At 43.0% G+C, this 12,908-nt stretch overlaps 1 protein-coding gene across 4 annotated transcripts in view; it reads right to left on the reverse strand.

Annotated features, from left to right (window-relative positions):
- Positions 1-12,908, reverse strand: part of LSAMP (limbic system associated membrane protein) — a 1,016,243-nt gene that overhangs the window by 29,965 nt on the left and 973,370 nt on the right. For all 4 annotated transcript variants that reach the window (XM_021549182.3, XM_077781239.1, XM_021549181.3 and 1 more), the window contains 3 exons: positions 6,908-7,042; positions 3,037-3,157; positions 1,942-2,090 (listed from right to left, as the gene is read on the reverse strand). In XM_021549182.3, coding sequence (XP_021404857.1) covers positions 1,942-2,090; positions 3,037-3,157; positions 6,908-7,042 — 405 coding nt within the window. The remainder of the gene's footprint in view (positions 1-1,941; positions 2,091-3,036; positions 3,158-6,907; positions 7,043-12,908) is intronic.

The following is a 12,908-nucleotide window of genomic DNA, read 5'->3' on the forward strand; positions in this document are numbered from 1 at the left end:
GTGCTCTAGTGTCCTCCAGTATAAACAAGCCTTGAATTTCTAAAAAATGATAAACCAAATCCAAAACTTGAAAGAAAGTGTTCTTACACATCAAAAAGGGGCTAAAATAGGATCCCCACTGTTGCAAATAATCTTTAAGAGCTGCTACATTTCCTCATGGAACAGCAACTTTGCAAGGTTTCCTTGGGTCTCTCACTGGTTCTGCCACTCATTTTATGACCATGGGTAAACCACTTCTTCACTCTGTACCTTAACTTCCTACTGCAAAATGGTGCTAACACCACTCACCCATTTCTAAATGACTTGGGATATTAAAATATTCATTGCTAGCAAATCCTTTGAGATCCTTTGAGGTGAAGTTCTGAAGTCATGCAAAATGCTTCTCTAGCAAAATAACCCCCCCAGCTAAAATCATATGTGCATATATACATTATTGAATTTCATCTTGTATTTTGTTTCAATGATGCATTTCAGCTCATCTGTGTAACAGGAACCAACAGAGAGGGCCAAATTTAGAATTCAGTCACAAATAATGGATTCTAAACTTAGAATTATATTAATATCAGCAAGAACAAATCTGGAGTATTTGAAAATTGTGTTCCAGATTGCTGCCTGAGGATTTTTTTTGACTCTCATGACAGTCACAAGACCAGGGTGAAAAGACTTTCAAAGTACAAATTTGCTTTGTGTGCTGCAATGCTACAGGAAATCAAATATATGTTCTTTTATGATATCTGTTCTTTAAAAAATAACTGCCACAAAATATACCTCAACTTGCAAATATTCAAACTGCCATGAAATAAATCCAAAGGTGGTGAACAAAGAATGCCCATGGATTTATCCTTTTGCACTACATCTGTTAAAAATAACCAAACTATAACTTTGGATTTTTTGGTGAGAGCAGAAACTAGACTAAAACTAAACTGCATCCCATACTGACTGCTTTACACAGATTTTTTTTTTTTTTTTGTTTTCTTCTGATTAAAAGGACATGCAGGTCATGACATGAGAGTTTTAATTCAATTTGAGACTGTCACAGGAACACTGCCATCAGTCACTTTTGTGCCTACGTGTTCATTTGTGTGAGTGGGTCATTTTGCTGCAGTGTATCTCTGATGCCAATATCATGTGGGCCAAGCCTAGCCCAAATTTTAGACCTGGAATTGGAAACTGCATTTTAAATACACCACAGTTTGTATGTGTGTGTGGATGGTAGGTGGGGGGCAGGGGAGGGGCTCTGTTTAGGGTCAGGTTTGAATCAGCTGCAAAATTCAGAACCAGCAGGTAACTCTGCTCTAGTGCTTGGTCTAGTCCCAGCTTCTGTCTGTATACTTACTAAGACAAATTCAGTAACTGAAAGGTAGCAGAATGAGATCCAAGGAACCTTATTCCATATTTCATCTGTTGATTACCTTTTCCCCCATGGTCCCTATGGTATATCCCTTTAAAATCATTCTGTCTTTTCTCATTTCTGTCCCTTCCAGTTTCAAACCAATTTCTCTTTTTCTTGACTCTGTCACTGTTCTCCTCAGGCTCGGTGGCTAGTTCTCTCCATCTCTCTGAATTACTTGTCATTTCTCAGCTGTCATGGATCCTCTGAGTCCTGGCCTTCTGTCTACTTATTAAAGGGTCTGTCATTCTAAAGGGCTTTTTGTTTCCAGCTTTAAAACAAACACATTTTTATTATTTTAACAAAATCTGTCTTCAGTAAAGCCAGTCAATCAAAGGGCTTGACTGTAAAGCTTTCAATTTGGCTGTGTTTGTGTTCCAAGGCAAGTATGAACACTTAAGTATCTGAAGCAGAGTGCTGGAAGCCAGGTCATGGCTGGAGGTCTGAGGGGACTGGGTTGTCAAGCAGATGCCTTCCTGAGTTTTGGCTATCATGTGCTTCCTGCACAGCTGTGTTTTTGTGAGGCTCCCTTCACCCTCTCCCGTACTTACTGTAAAGGTATAGGCTGGCATTTGTGACTCCCAGCTTGTTGGCAGCCACGCAGGTGTAGTTCCCGTAGTGCTCCTCAGTGACATTGGCCACCATCAGCAGAGACTGGCTCCCCGTGCTCTTTATCTCCAGACCATTGGCGCTGTTTATCCTGGGAAGACAAGAGAAGAGGTGCCCAGTGCAATGGCAGCTGTGTACGGAGAAGGAAATCCCTCCCCAGCACGCAGCAAAGTCATTTAGTCCAGCTGGCAGGTGAGGATAGAGGGAAGCAGGGAGGGGATGTGAGAGGAAAGAGACCAAAGAAGGAAGACCAAAGAAAGAGACCAAGATGGAAAACAGGAGGAGGAAATGAAAGGAACGTAGTAGTTCAGCGGGACTAAATGCCAATGGTAAAGCAGTGAAGACCCAAGAAAATGGAAAGGGAGGAAGAATTTATCCAGCACTGAGTCACTCTGGAAATGAACACATCGTGGTCAGCTGAAGGCTAGTCTGTATTTGAGCAACATATTTTTTGTGAAACACTGATTCACAATATGCGCCTGTACCAATGCTGAGTCACCCTGAACCTGGGCACCCTGTTCAGGGCTGGCTACCCTAAAATGTAGGGTAATAACCTTCTTAATGCCAGGTAAAGGCTCAGGTAGAAAGGACGGATCCTTTTTCTCTTCTCATTTATTCTCATATGCAAGTCTGAAAGGCTCAGGTTGCACAGATGAGGGAATCTCATACCTCAGCAGCTCCTTTCCCTAGAAGAATGCATCTGGAGCAGCATTACCTAAGTGAAGACTTATACTACCAACTTTTTGGTCTGTATCATGGGCTTCTAAACACACAAACAGTGTATTAATTGGGTATTGGCCCATAATTTACTTCAAGGCAAGAGCTCCATCCTTTGCACTTCCTTCAGCATCTCCAGTGCAGAGAGGAATTACTTCCTCCAGCCATGACCATGCTGGCTCTGCCAAGACTGATGGGATGCTATGTCTCAAATGGATTGTAAGGAGCAATTTGTTTGAGAGGAGCTGGGGAGGATGACAGGAACCCCTATTCAATGGACTGAAGAAGAGAGGAGGGAAGAGGCAAGCTGAAGGCCTTACCTGGTATCATCTCTGTACCACTCGAAATCAGGCGTGGGCACTGCTGATGCCTCGCACCGCAGTAAGGCTTGTCGTCCCGTGGCCGCTTCGTTGCTCTTGGACTCTGTGATGGTGGGAGGGTCTGCAGGAAGGAAACACGTGGTCAATCCACACACTTCCAGGTGGAACAAAACAGTGAAACTATGTCAGGGACACCTGCCTCATGCAAATTCTTTGGGCTACTGGAGGCTCACAGCAGCTGTTTGCTGTGGCTCTTTCCTCCCCTGCTCCTCTGCAGAACACTGCTCTTTGAACTTTCCTTAATATACAACATTAGCAGCACTCCTTACACGTGCTTCTCTTCAGCACTGCTGAATAATGTTCTGTCATAAATGCACAGGCATACACAGGCAAAGTTAAGGTTAATGATGGACTTCTGCAATTTATTTCTATTTACCTATGGATCTGTAGTTCACATGGGCTTATCAGAGAGAAGAAGATGAAGGAAAGACTTCATCAAGGGTAAAGGAAGACAGCAAAATTAAAGGAATAAAGAAGGAATTTAACACTAGTGTGAAAATTGTATTCCACACAAACTCTTTGCCTAATGCCAAAACTATATTAAGAAAGGACTGAGGGAACATGTATGAAACAGAAATGCATTAATGGCTTAAAAGAGAAGAACTTTAGCAGAAGCTGTGGGTGTGAATCTGAGAGCCAATGTTGAGACACTTCGCTTAGGTGTCCAAGGCTACAAGTCCTGATACCTTCCTGGACATGGTCCTTTGTGAAAAGCTCCAGAAGGGCTTGCTTGTGACTGCTCTGCAAAGTTTGCCCTCAGCCCAGCATGGTGCTCCCACCTCTGCTTACTGTGAAGTCTGAGCATTGTGCCATGGGCAAAACAAACTTGGAAGATATATTGGTGTGCTCTGCCGGAGCTTGGTCTCAGTACTGGCTGGGTAGCAGGTAGGGTAGGCACTGGCATCTTCGATCCCAGCCCCATGTTCAAAATATTAAGCGATAAGCTTTACATGTTAAAAGGCAGAATTATTTCCACCTGACTGCTGAGAGGGATCAAGGAATAAGTGCCTTGTCTCTCGTCACTAATACTTGCATACCCTGAGATTACAGGGCTGCGACTCAGACAGATACTTTGCTGAGACTCAAGTTACCATGAAACACACTCTGCTATCTGTATCTGTCCCAGAACTGAAAGGCCAAATTAAAAAAAAAAGAAAAAAAAAGAAAAAAAGAAGCAAAATGTATTGTGTCAGTCAAAGAGAAGAAAATAACTCTGTCTGGAGAATGTAGGGAAGGAAATTTGTTTGTGAACACATTAGCCATCTCAATATGATCCCTTCCCTGACCTTAATTGGGATTTTATGCAGGGCTTTAGGGATATTGCAGTGCGCCCTCTAACATCATAAATATTAATAAGTTTACATAAATAGGATCCTACATTCAGAGGCTTAAGTTCATGTAAATGTTTTAATTTGAAAAGGAGGAGGGATAATAAAAGGATAGTGAAGATGATTTTTTAACCATTCTTATTAGATTTTTTTTGGTTTGCGCAGTCTATCTTCTTACTGTCTACAGCAAGACAAACCTTTCTATTTCATGAATCTGGTACAAGAGGCGAGTCACAGAATGAACGGGCATCTTTCCATGGTCCTAGAAAATGATTCCAGCAAGTGCCTTCTTCCCAGTCTGCTGGCAGGGAGCCCAGCCCCTCTCTCTGAGCAGCCCCCATATTCACCACTTGAAGAAGCTGGTGCAGTGCTCTCCCGGGAGAAGGGGCAGGTGGCAGTCCCAAACAAACCAGCCTATTGCAGAAAGCAGCTGCTCTGTGTGCAGCCCTTTGCTGCCTGTGAAGCCAGGGGTGGGTTCCCTTTAGCTGTTCTCCTCCCAGGCCTCAGTTTCCCTGTGATGTGCCAAGGCAATTACTTGGGAAGCCTGAAGGTGGTAGTGTGAGACCAAAGCAAAGTGAAATGTTTTCTCCTGCAGTCCGAGCTGACAGTGCTCCACAGCAGATGATAAGAGATGGCCAGGAAGATCCTGAGGTTGGACAGGCCCCATTTTTCAAACTTACTGTGGTTTTCCCACTTTATGCTTCTTGTGGTGTTGTTTAACAAAGCAGGATGAGGAAAGATGTATGCAAATATCTAGTTTTCATTCCTCTAATAGGACTGTTTTTTTCCCTGCTTGATACTCATAGTCTCTTAGATTTATTTCCCTTTCTTTCAAAAGAAAAAATCTGTCCTTAATGAATTTTAAGTTGCTTACATTACAAATTACACTACATATTAGCATCATTTTTTTTCATATTTTTCAACAGTTAAAATGTTTAATTTCTTACTGTGGTATAGTTATTGTGTGTTGAAACTAAATCAAAATCAAACATTCTGACTTTATACAAACAATCAGTTTCAAATACATTAAAGCACCATTAGAAATTATGTTTCATGGAAATGTTTGAAACTACTATTAATTGGTTCTTGTGCAAAGCCTCCCGTTTATAAATTCAGCTGTTTTTGACACTTCTATACTTTCAGTACAGAAAATCTGCTACTACAGTTCATATTAATGCCAAATTTGGCCCATGAGGCAGCTGATACTAAACCACAGACACCCAGTTTCTAAGGGAACTATAAAAACCAGTATATTCAGAAGATGCTGCAGGGAGCCTATAAACTCAACTTCTAAGCAAGACAGAAATGTTGATTTGATGTCAATTGCCCACATGGGACCAAGGGAAAAAAAACGAAGAGCAAGAATGGTATTGAAAAGTTCTATAATCACCTACTGTCAAATTAAGACTGGTATTACATGAAACCCTTGATGCCATCAGCTCTCTGCCCTAATCTCCTCCCTAGCAGTTCTATTTGTGAATCAAGGCTTGAATATGCACCCAGAAATATGTCTGTAGCCATATCCAATTTCAATTTAAGTTAATATTCTGGTTTAAGTCTGAATTTAAACTGATGAAGGTCAGGAGAGGACACACTCCCATTCATCCATCCTTGCTGCAAAGTTATTAGCCTCCAAGCAAGGAAACGAAGCAGGTACATGAGGATAGCTCACTTTACTTCACTCAGGTGCCAAAGCCATACACGTATGGAGGTGGACATATACACATGCAGGGTTAAAGAGTAACATCAGTTTGAAGTATCTTGTGTTCCTGTGAAAGGAGGATGCCAGCAGAGTGGACATCTGTCTAAGCACATATGGGATGGGATCCGTGCCCCAATCCACATGTGGAAGTAAGCCACAGATTACTTGGTGCTTTTAGGGGATTGCTGTATCCTTTGGCCAAAACCCCTTTCTATATTGCACTGGTGCACAAAGAGTCTTTTAGACAGACCTTTAAACTAATGACCTGAAACCAGCATAAAAGTTAAGTTTGCACCCTGTCATTAGCATGTGCCTCTGCCCCGTGTCCCCTGGCTGTGATAGCCGTGTAGGCTCTGCAGAGATGGCTGGGTGCAGGCAGGCATGTGTTTGCTCTGAGCCAGCTGAGCCCTCCCTTATCTCTGTCTGCTGCCTTGGTGAAGCTTCTCTTCACGCTACTCTTCACCCGAATATCAATGAGTGAAAACAAGGCATTGCCAGTGTTTTGGAGGGGAGAGACGGGGCCAACTCACAGCTCTTTCTCTTTCTCCCTCTCTGTCTGTCTCTTTGTACCACACCTCCCCCAGCCTTTTCTTATATATTACCAGGTTTAAAGCACAAACTGTACCCTGTGGCAAGTGTCTGACTGCAGACAGTTTTCTTAGTGCCCTCTCTTCAGATTGTGTAATCCAAGCCCAGAAACACTTCTCTGTTTATACTGAACTAACCCTCACCTGTGGGCAAAGCTCTCCCTGTTGCCCAGCCCCAGCTGTGATGTACTCACAGTTCACAGTGACCCGGACTTGCTTGACGTCTGCTGAGGCAACTTCATTGGCAGCTTTGCACTCGTACTTGCCCGACTGCTCTCGTGTGATCCCCAGGATCTCCAGGTACTCCTCCTCACCTTCAAACTCTCTGCCTGGTAGGACAGAAAAATACAGAGAGTGTTTCTGTTAGACTTTCAGATTTAGGAAATTGTCATGGAGGAACAATCACAACATGGAGTCTGCAAATAAGCAACAGTCATGAGCCGTTTAAAACTTCAGAAGCCGCTGAAAACTGAAAATCTGGCAGGCACCATACAGGTGGTACAATACATAGCATCTCACAGGCTGCCCAGGCTGAGAAGCAAAATCTCCACCATGTAGGATCAGACTAAGTTCACTAGTGTGATGGCTGAGTACCACCAGAGGTTAGTCACACTGTGGATGATGTGCTGGATCAGGGCTAGCTGGGTCCTCAGATGTGTTGTCAGCACCCTTTCCTCCACTGCAAAACTGTGAAAAATATCTTTCTGTCTCCCAGAGCAACCACCACCCTGAAGTGCCATCGATCAGATCAAGCTACCGTTAAACACGGCCAAACTGAGAGAAACAAACTGCAATTTGATCTGCAGAGACCAATAATCATCACGCATCCCTGAGCTACTGTACATATGAAATGACACATTTAAACTGTGCTGCCTCACTTACACACTTTGGAAAACAGTGACTTGAGTGTCAGTCGGGGTTGTGGATGGGGCAGCCATCGGGGGAGGTCTGTGGCCTTGCTTTTAATTCACTGTGTGACCTCGAGTGAGTCACCCCTTTGCTCTCCCTCTGTAAACTGCAGCAAATAGCCCCCCCTCTCCCACCACCTCTGGTTAGAGCAGGGCAGTGAGGTTAACCCATGTAAAACACATTGGATTCATTGCATGAAAGTTGCCAGGGAAGCATGAAATATTAGGATTGGTACATCTACCCTATTTCTTCAGAAAGCAAAGTAAGGCATCTCCTGGAAAGAATCTGAACCACATTTCCTCCTCTCAGAAGGCTGTAAGCACTGCTCTGCAGCATTAGAAATGGCAAGCCCTAGTTGTGTGCCTGTGTATGTTTAGAGAAATCAGCCCCCAACCCTAAAAGGGTAAAAGACAGATTTGAGAAAAAAAAAAAAAAAAAAAAAAAAAAAGGAAAAGGTCAGATCAAAAGAGCTCCCATTCAGGTTCCTCAGAGAGTGGTCAGATTTTCTAAAAAACTCTTTGCTTAGAAGGTATTTTCTGCTCAACAGGTGCTGAGCACTTCTGAAACCCTGCCCACTTCACAAAAGTGCAGTTTTTGAGAGTTCAAATAGTGCCTACTCTTCACCTTGGTTTATGGAACTGCATGAAAGCAGTGGGTAAGTCTGGTCTCTGGAGCTGAACTTCCCTCTCAGGAGCCACCTGCAACAAATCCCACCCCAGAGGCACAGACTTACTGCAGTGTCTTGGCCAGGTCAGCCTGGCCACACACACTGGTGATGCCAGTTGCGTGCAGTTCCCTTCAGCATCAGAGAGGAACTTCAGAAGCTTCAAAATCTGCTCAGAACTCTGTCCCTTACATAATTATTTTTGTCTTTTTTTTTTTTTTTTTTTTTTTTTTTTTTTTCCCCACAGGCAATTTTCAGAATCATTCTAGGAGAAAACCAACCCCCCGTCATGGAGACTCAGCATGAAAACAGCAGTGTACCTATTAAACTCATGTAAAGACAAGGGCTCCCTCCCTCTCTTTCAGCAGGGCTAATCAGCAGTCCCTTCTTCCAGCTCCTACCAGATGTTCAGGTAGCGAAAATCTCATTGCTATGTCTAGAATTTACAACTGCTTTGTTTTTTGCATTCCCCAACAGTCTGCTGCAGGACCTTCCTGCATGGCAGCAGCGTTCTGCACAGGGGAAGGAGGCAAAGTTGGCTCCTGCTGCCAGGACATGGCTCTCAGTCCTCTGCTCTGCACTGGGCTAATGCTGTCATGAGTCAGTGGAGAAGGAAGTAGTGTGGGATTTTCACAGGTGTTTTTTATTGCTGGAACTCATGTATATATTAGGGACTCCTAACCCCAGTAGAACCAGAATTAGGTGAGTCTCAGAAAAGCGGAAGGGACTTCAGTCACCATCTAATCCATTCCCCAATCTCAAGCAGGACACATGAGTCATGTCATGGACACAGCCATCCTCTGCCCTCCAGGAGCAGAGATTCTGCAGCCACTCCTGACAATCTGTTCCTGTGCTTTGCTGTCCTTACCACTTGAGCAGTTTCCTGAAGTTTGACCCGAGTCTCCCTTGCTGCAATTTAAAGCTATTACTTTTGTCTTAGCCACTACAGACAAAAAGAACAAATCATTCCCTCCTTCTCTACAATAGCCTTTTATCAACTTTTAAATCACTTAGTTCCTCCCTCGGTTGTCATCTTTTTTTTTTTTTTTTTTTCTTTTAGCTGAACATTGCCAGGGTCTTTCAACCTTCCTCTGTAGGTGAGACAATTTTAGGCTCTTGATCATTCTTGTTCTTTGCTTTTAGACCTCTCTGACAAGTTTATATTTTTCTGGATGTGTGATACCCCAAACTGAACACAGCATTTCAGATGAGATGTTATCGTGGCTGAACACAGATGGAGGATTGCATTGCAACTACTGCACCACACTGCTGTTTGTAGATGCAGCACATTGTTTCTGGTTTTGCTACAACAGGGATAATTTCTGTTGGGGAACTCTCTTAATTCCCAGATTTTCATATTGTTCATATTGCTCATATTGTTCATATTGTTCATATTGCTACCTGCTAATAAAGCACTTTAAAAATCCCACCCCCAAACTGAGCTGACAACCAACACTCCTTTCACAGCAGCACTCCCAGTTGGTAGGTCAGTGAGTTGACTGGAAAGTTAATCAGACATCAGGGAAAGACTCACAAAGAAAAGGTTAAAATATAATTTGCCTCTGTTTTGCAACTCATTTGCTCTGCAATTCTGCCTTGTTTATGCACAGGGTTCATTCCAAGTGGGACTTGCTTCTCCTGCAATTTGCCCTTGTCACAAGACTGTCACTGTAATGAAGACAAGGTTGAGGGTGACTTAACCAGCTCTTAATAGAGTGGCACCCTCATTATGGGTGCTGTTAAGTCTGTCAGAGAACTACATCAGTGGAGCTCCAAAGTAACCTACAAGGGTAGATGCTTTCCCAAGGGAAGATGTTCTTGAGCTTCTCCCCTGAAAAAAATACATACACTTGGAGTGTACTGTGTACCATGTCCAGCAGGAGAGCTTTTACAGCTACACTGGACCCCTCCCAAGACATGAGGAGCTGCTGGCTTGCCCAGTGGAGTGCCCTGGAATTAAGTGAAAAGCACAGCTTCTGTTCTAAAAGCCATGTCAAAGACATCAATAACCCTATTCAGCTCCTCATTCTCCTGCTCTAGGACACACATGTGTAAGCATAACACTTCAGGGAAAGTTTCTGTGACAGTCTCTTGCTGTATAAGTGGTAGCACTGTTCTTGTCTCTGCAATGCTGACCCTGAGCATCAACATTTTGCTACAAGAACTGATCTGCTCTCAATTTTCAAGACAGACCCTTTTACTTGCTGCCTTGTCCCCTCTAAGAGCACATTAACCATTTCTAACAAAAGGCATTTATATAAAATTGAGGTGTTGTAGTACAGAGCAGCAAGAGGAAAGATGTATCACAATGTGTTAGAGAAATGTCAGGATGTGATATCTTGCAGAGAGCTGTAGAGATGTTTTCACTAATTCACTTTGGCAGCCAGATTAGGTGAGTCATATTAACTCTAACCTCTAAGGCAAACAGGGGGTGGGGGGAGTAGGAACAGAACTTTATACATTGAGTGAATTTACAAATGTTTCTGCATAGGAGACAGCTTTGGTAGGGAACTGATGGTTGTCACTGTGCAGTTTATCAAAGCAGGGAGGGAGAAGGTTTGGACAATGCTCTTTGGTACTGATAGCAATGAACATATTCTGTTAGGTGAAAGAGGGACTGCCAACTCCTGGCAAGAGAGCCACTCCAATCCCATTAAGAGAAGACATTTGCCTTCAGCAGATTATCAAGGGATGAAATTCTGACCATACTGCCAAAGCTTCCTTGCTGACAAGGGTTGTGTCCTGCTGTTCTGCCTGGTTCTGTACACTCCTTTCCCTGTGAGGATCCTTTCAGATTCCCCTAGGTGGATGACTTCTCACTCAGTGCAGTTCTTTGCATCCTAAACCATCCCCTTGCATGTCTGTAGGCAACCTGCTTCCCTGCAGGATTTTTGTCTTTCACATGTTCATAGTTAGCTTGGCTTGTTGCTACAGCCCCATTAAACACCATCTTGCCAAGCTTTAGCTCCTTAACTCTGTCCCAGTGAATCAGAAAGAGCAGCTTTCTGCTCTGGAGGCTGGAGATAGAGAGAGCACGAGCCCAGGAGGCTTGACAATCAAACCAAGAGGGAATGACCCTGAGCACTGCGAGCCAGGCGGCTGCTGCTGCTCGGAGCTGGCAGAGCCTTTTTTGCAGAGGGATCTGCAGTAACAGCTTTGATGTGTGAAGGAGGAAGGCTTTGAAGGCCTGCTTGCCTCAGCCACATTTCCTATCCCCTGGCTTCCTAATTGGACCCAGTAAATAATGAAGCTGAACAGCAAATCTGCTTGGCTATGCTAGCCTGCTGGCAAGCATCCTTCCTTTTCCCTTACCCTCTGGAAATAGCCTTGTACAACCCCATTGGCTCTGCATATTGTCCTTGCTGGTGTGCACACCTGCCTGTGCTTTCATATAGATTTTTTATATATATATATATATATATATATATATATACATATATACATATATATATACATATATATATATACACATACATATATATATACATACACACACATATATATACACATACACACACATATATGCATATATATATAAATATATATATATATATATATATAATACGTGTTCTGTATTTTATATACTGTGTATTTACACATCTATAAATCCACCTGTGTGTGCAGAAACACAGACTGACATCATGTTCCCCAGGCATTTATGGGCCCTTCTCACCTCTACCCAAATGGCCCCTTGCACTGCCACACACCATTACTCTTTCCTCAAAGGCTGAATGCTATCTTTCTACAAATGACCCACACCCAGTCAAAATCCCACTTGTACTGTGTGCAGACAGCTCTTTCAGCTAGTCAGGGCCAGCAATACATTCAGTCACATTTTCTACCAGAGAGGCCTTTCCCTTCATGCCCTAGTTTCTTACATCTCCAAAGGGGGAGCTGACCTCCAGAGGTGGCAGATACATTTTGTTTCATCTCCTCTCTTGTCCGTGCATCCAACATTAGCTTTCTTATTGGGCAGAGATTACTTTAGCAGTCTTATTTATTTTTTTTAAACACTGCTGCAGTCTTAAATTAAACTGAAATTTAGATTTGCTGAAAGTATCTGTTTGCATCTGATATGTGGAGAAAGAGATCAGCCACCCTGCTCCTGTGTTTGTTTTCCCTCCAAGCATCTTTGTAGATGTGAAAAGAGGGGAGCAGAATAGGTTATGCGTCTTTGTTGGGCATAAAACAAGATGCAAGGAGATAAAAAAGATTGGAAATCAATGGATGCCATTTGAAGTTTTTTTGTGTGTAGAAACTTCTATTGCTGAACTGCAGGTTTTGTTGTCTCTGCACTATCCATTTAGTGTTTGAGGTTTTGTTCACCTAACTTTCCTCCTTCCCTCTGCACCTTCTATTCCCTAAGAACAGGCTTCTGAAAGACAAAAATAGCTAAGGGAGCCTCTGACTTTTTTTTTTTTTTTTTTTTTTTTTTTTTTTTTTTTTTACCTCCAGCTGAGGGTTTTCTTTTCTTTAATTCAAAACTTTGAAGTTTTCATTTATCAGTCTCTGTCTCCTCAGCCCTCACAGATTCCAATGAGCTTGTAGTCATTTTTTCCCATCCCTTAGTTGAAGAGGCTTGTTTTTAGTAAAGAGATCAGTAGAGAGGAGCAGATGGTGGA

Source organism: Lonchura striata, chromosome 2 (genome assembly GCF_046129695.1).
Source record: "Lonchura striata isolate bLonStr1 chromosome 2, bLonStr1.mat, whole genome shotgun sequence".
NCBI lineage: Eukaryota > Metazoa > Chordata > Aves > Passeriformes > Estrildidae > Lonchura > Lonchura striata.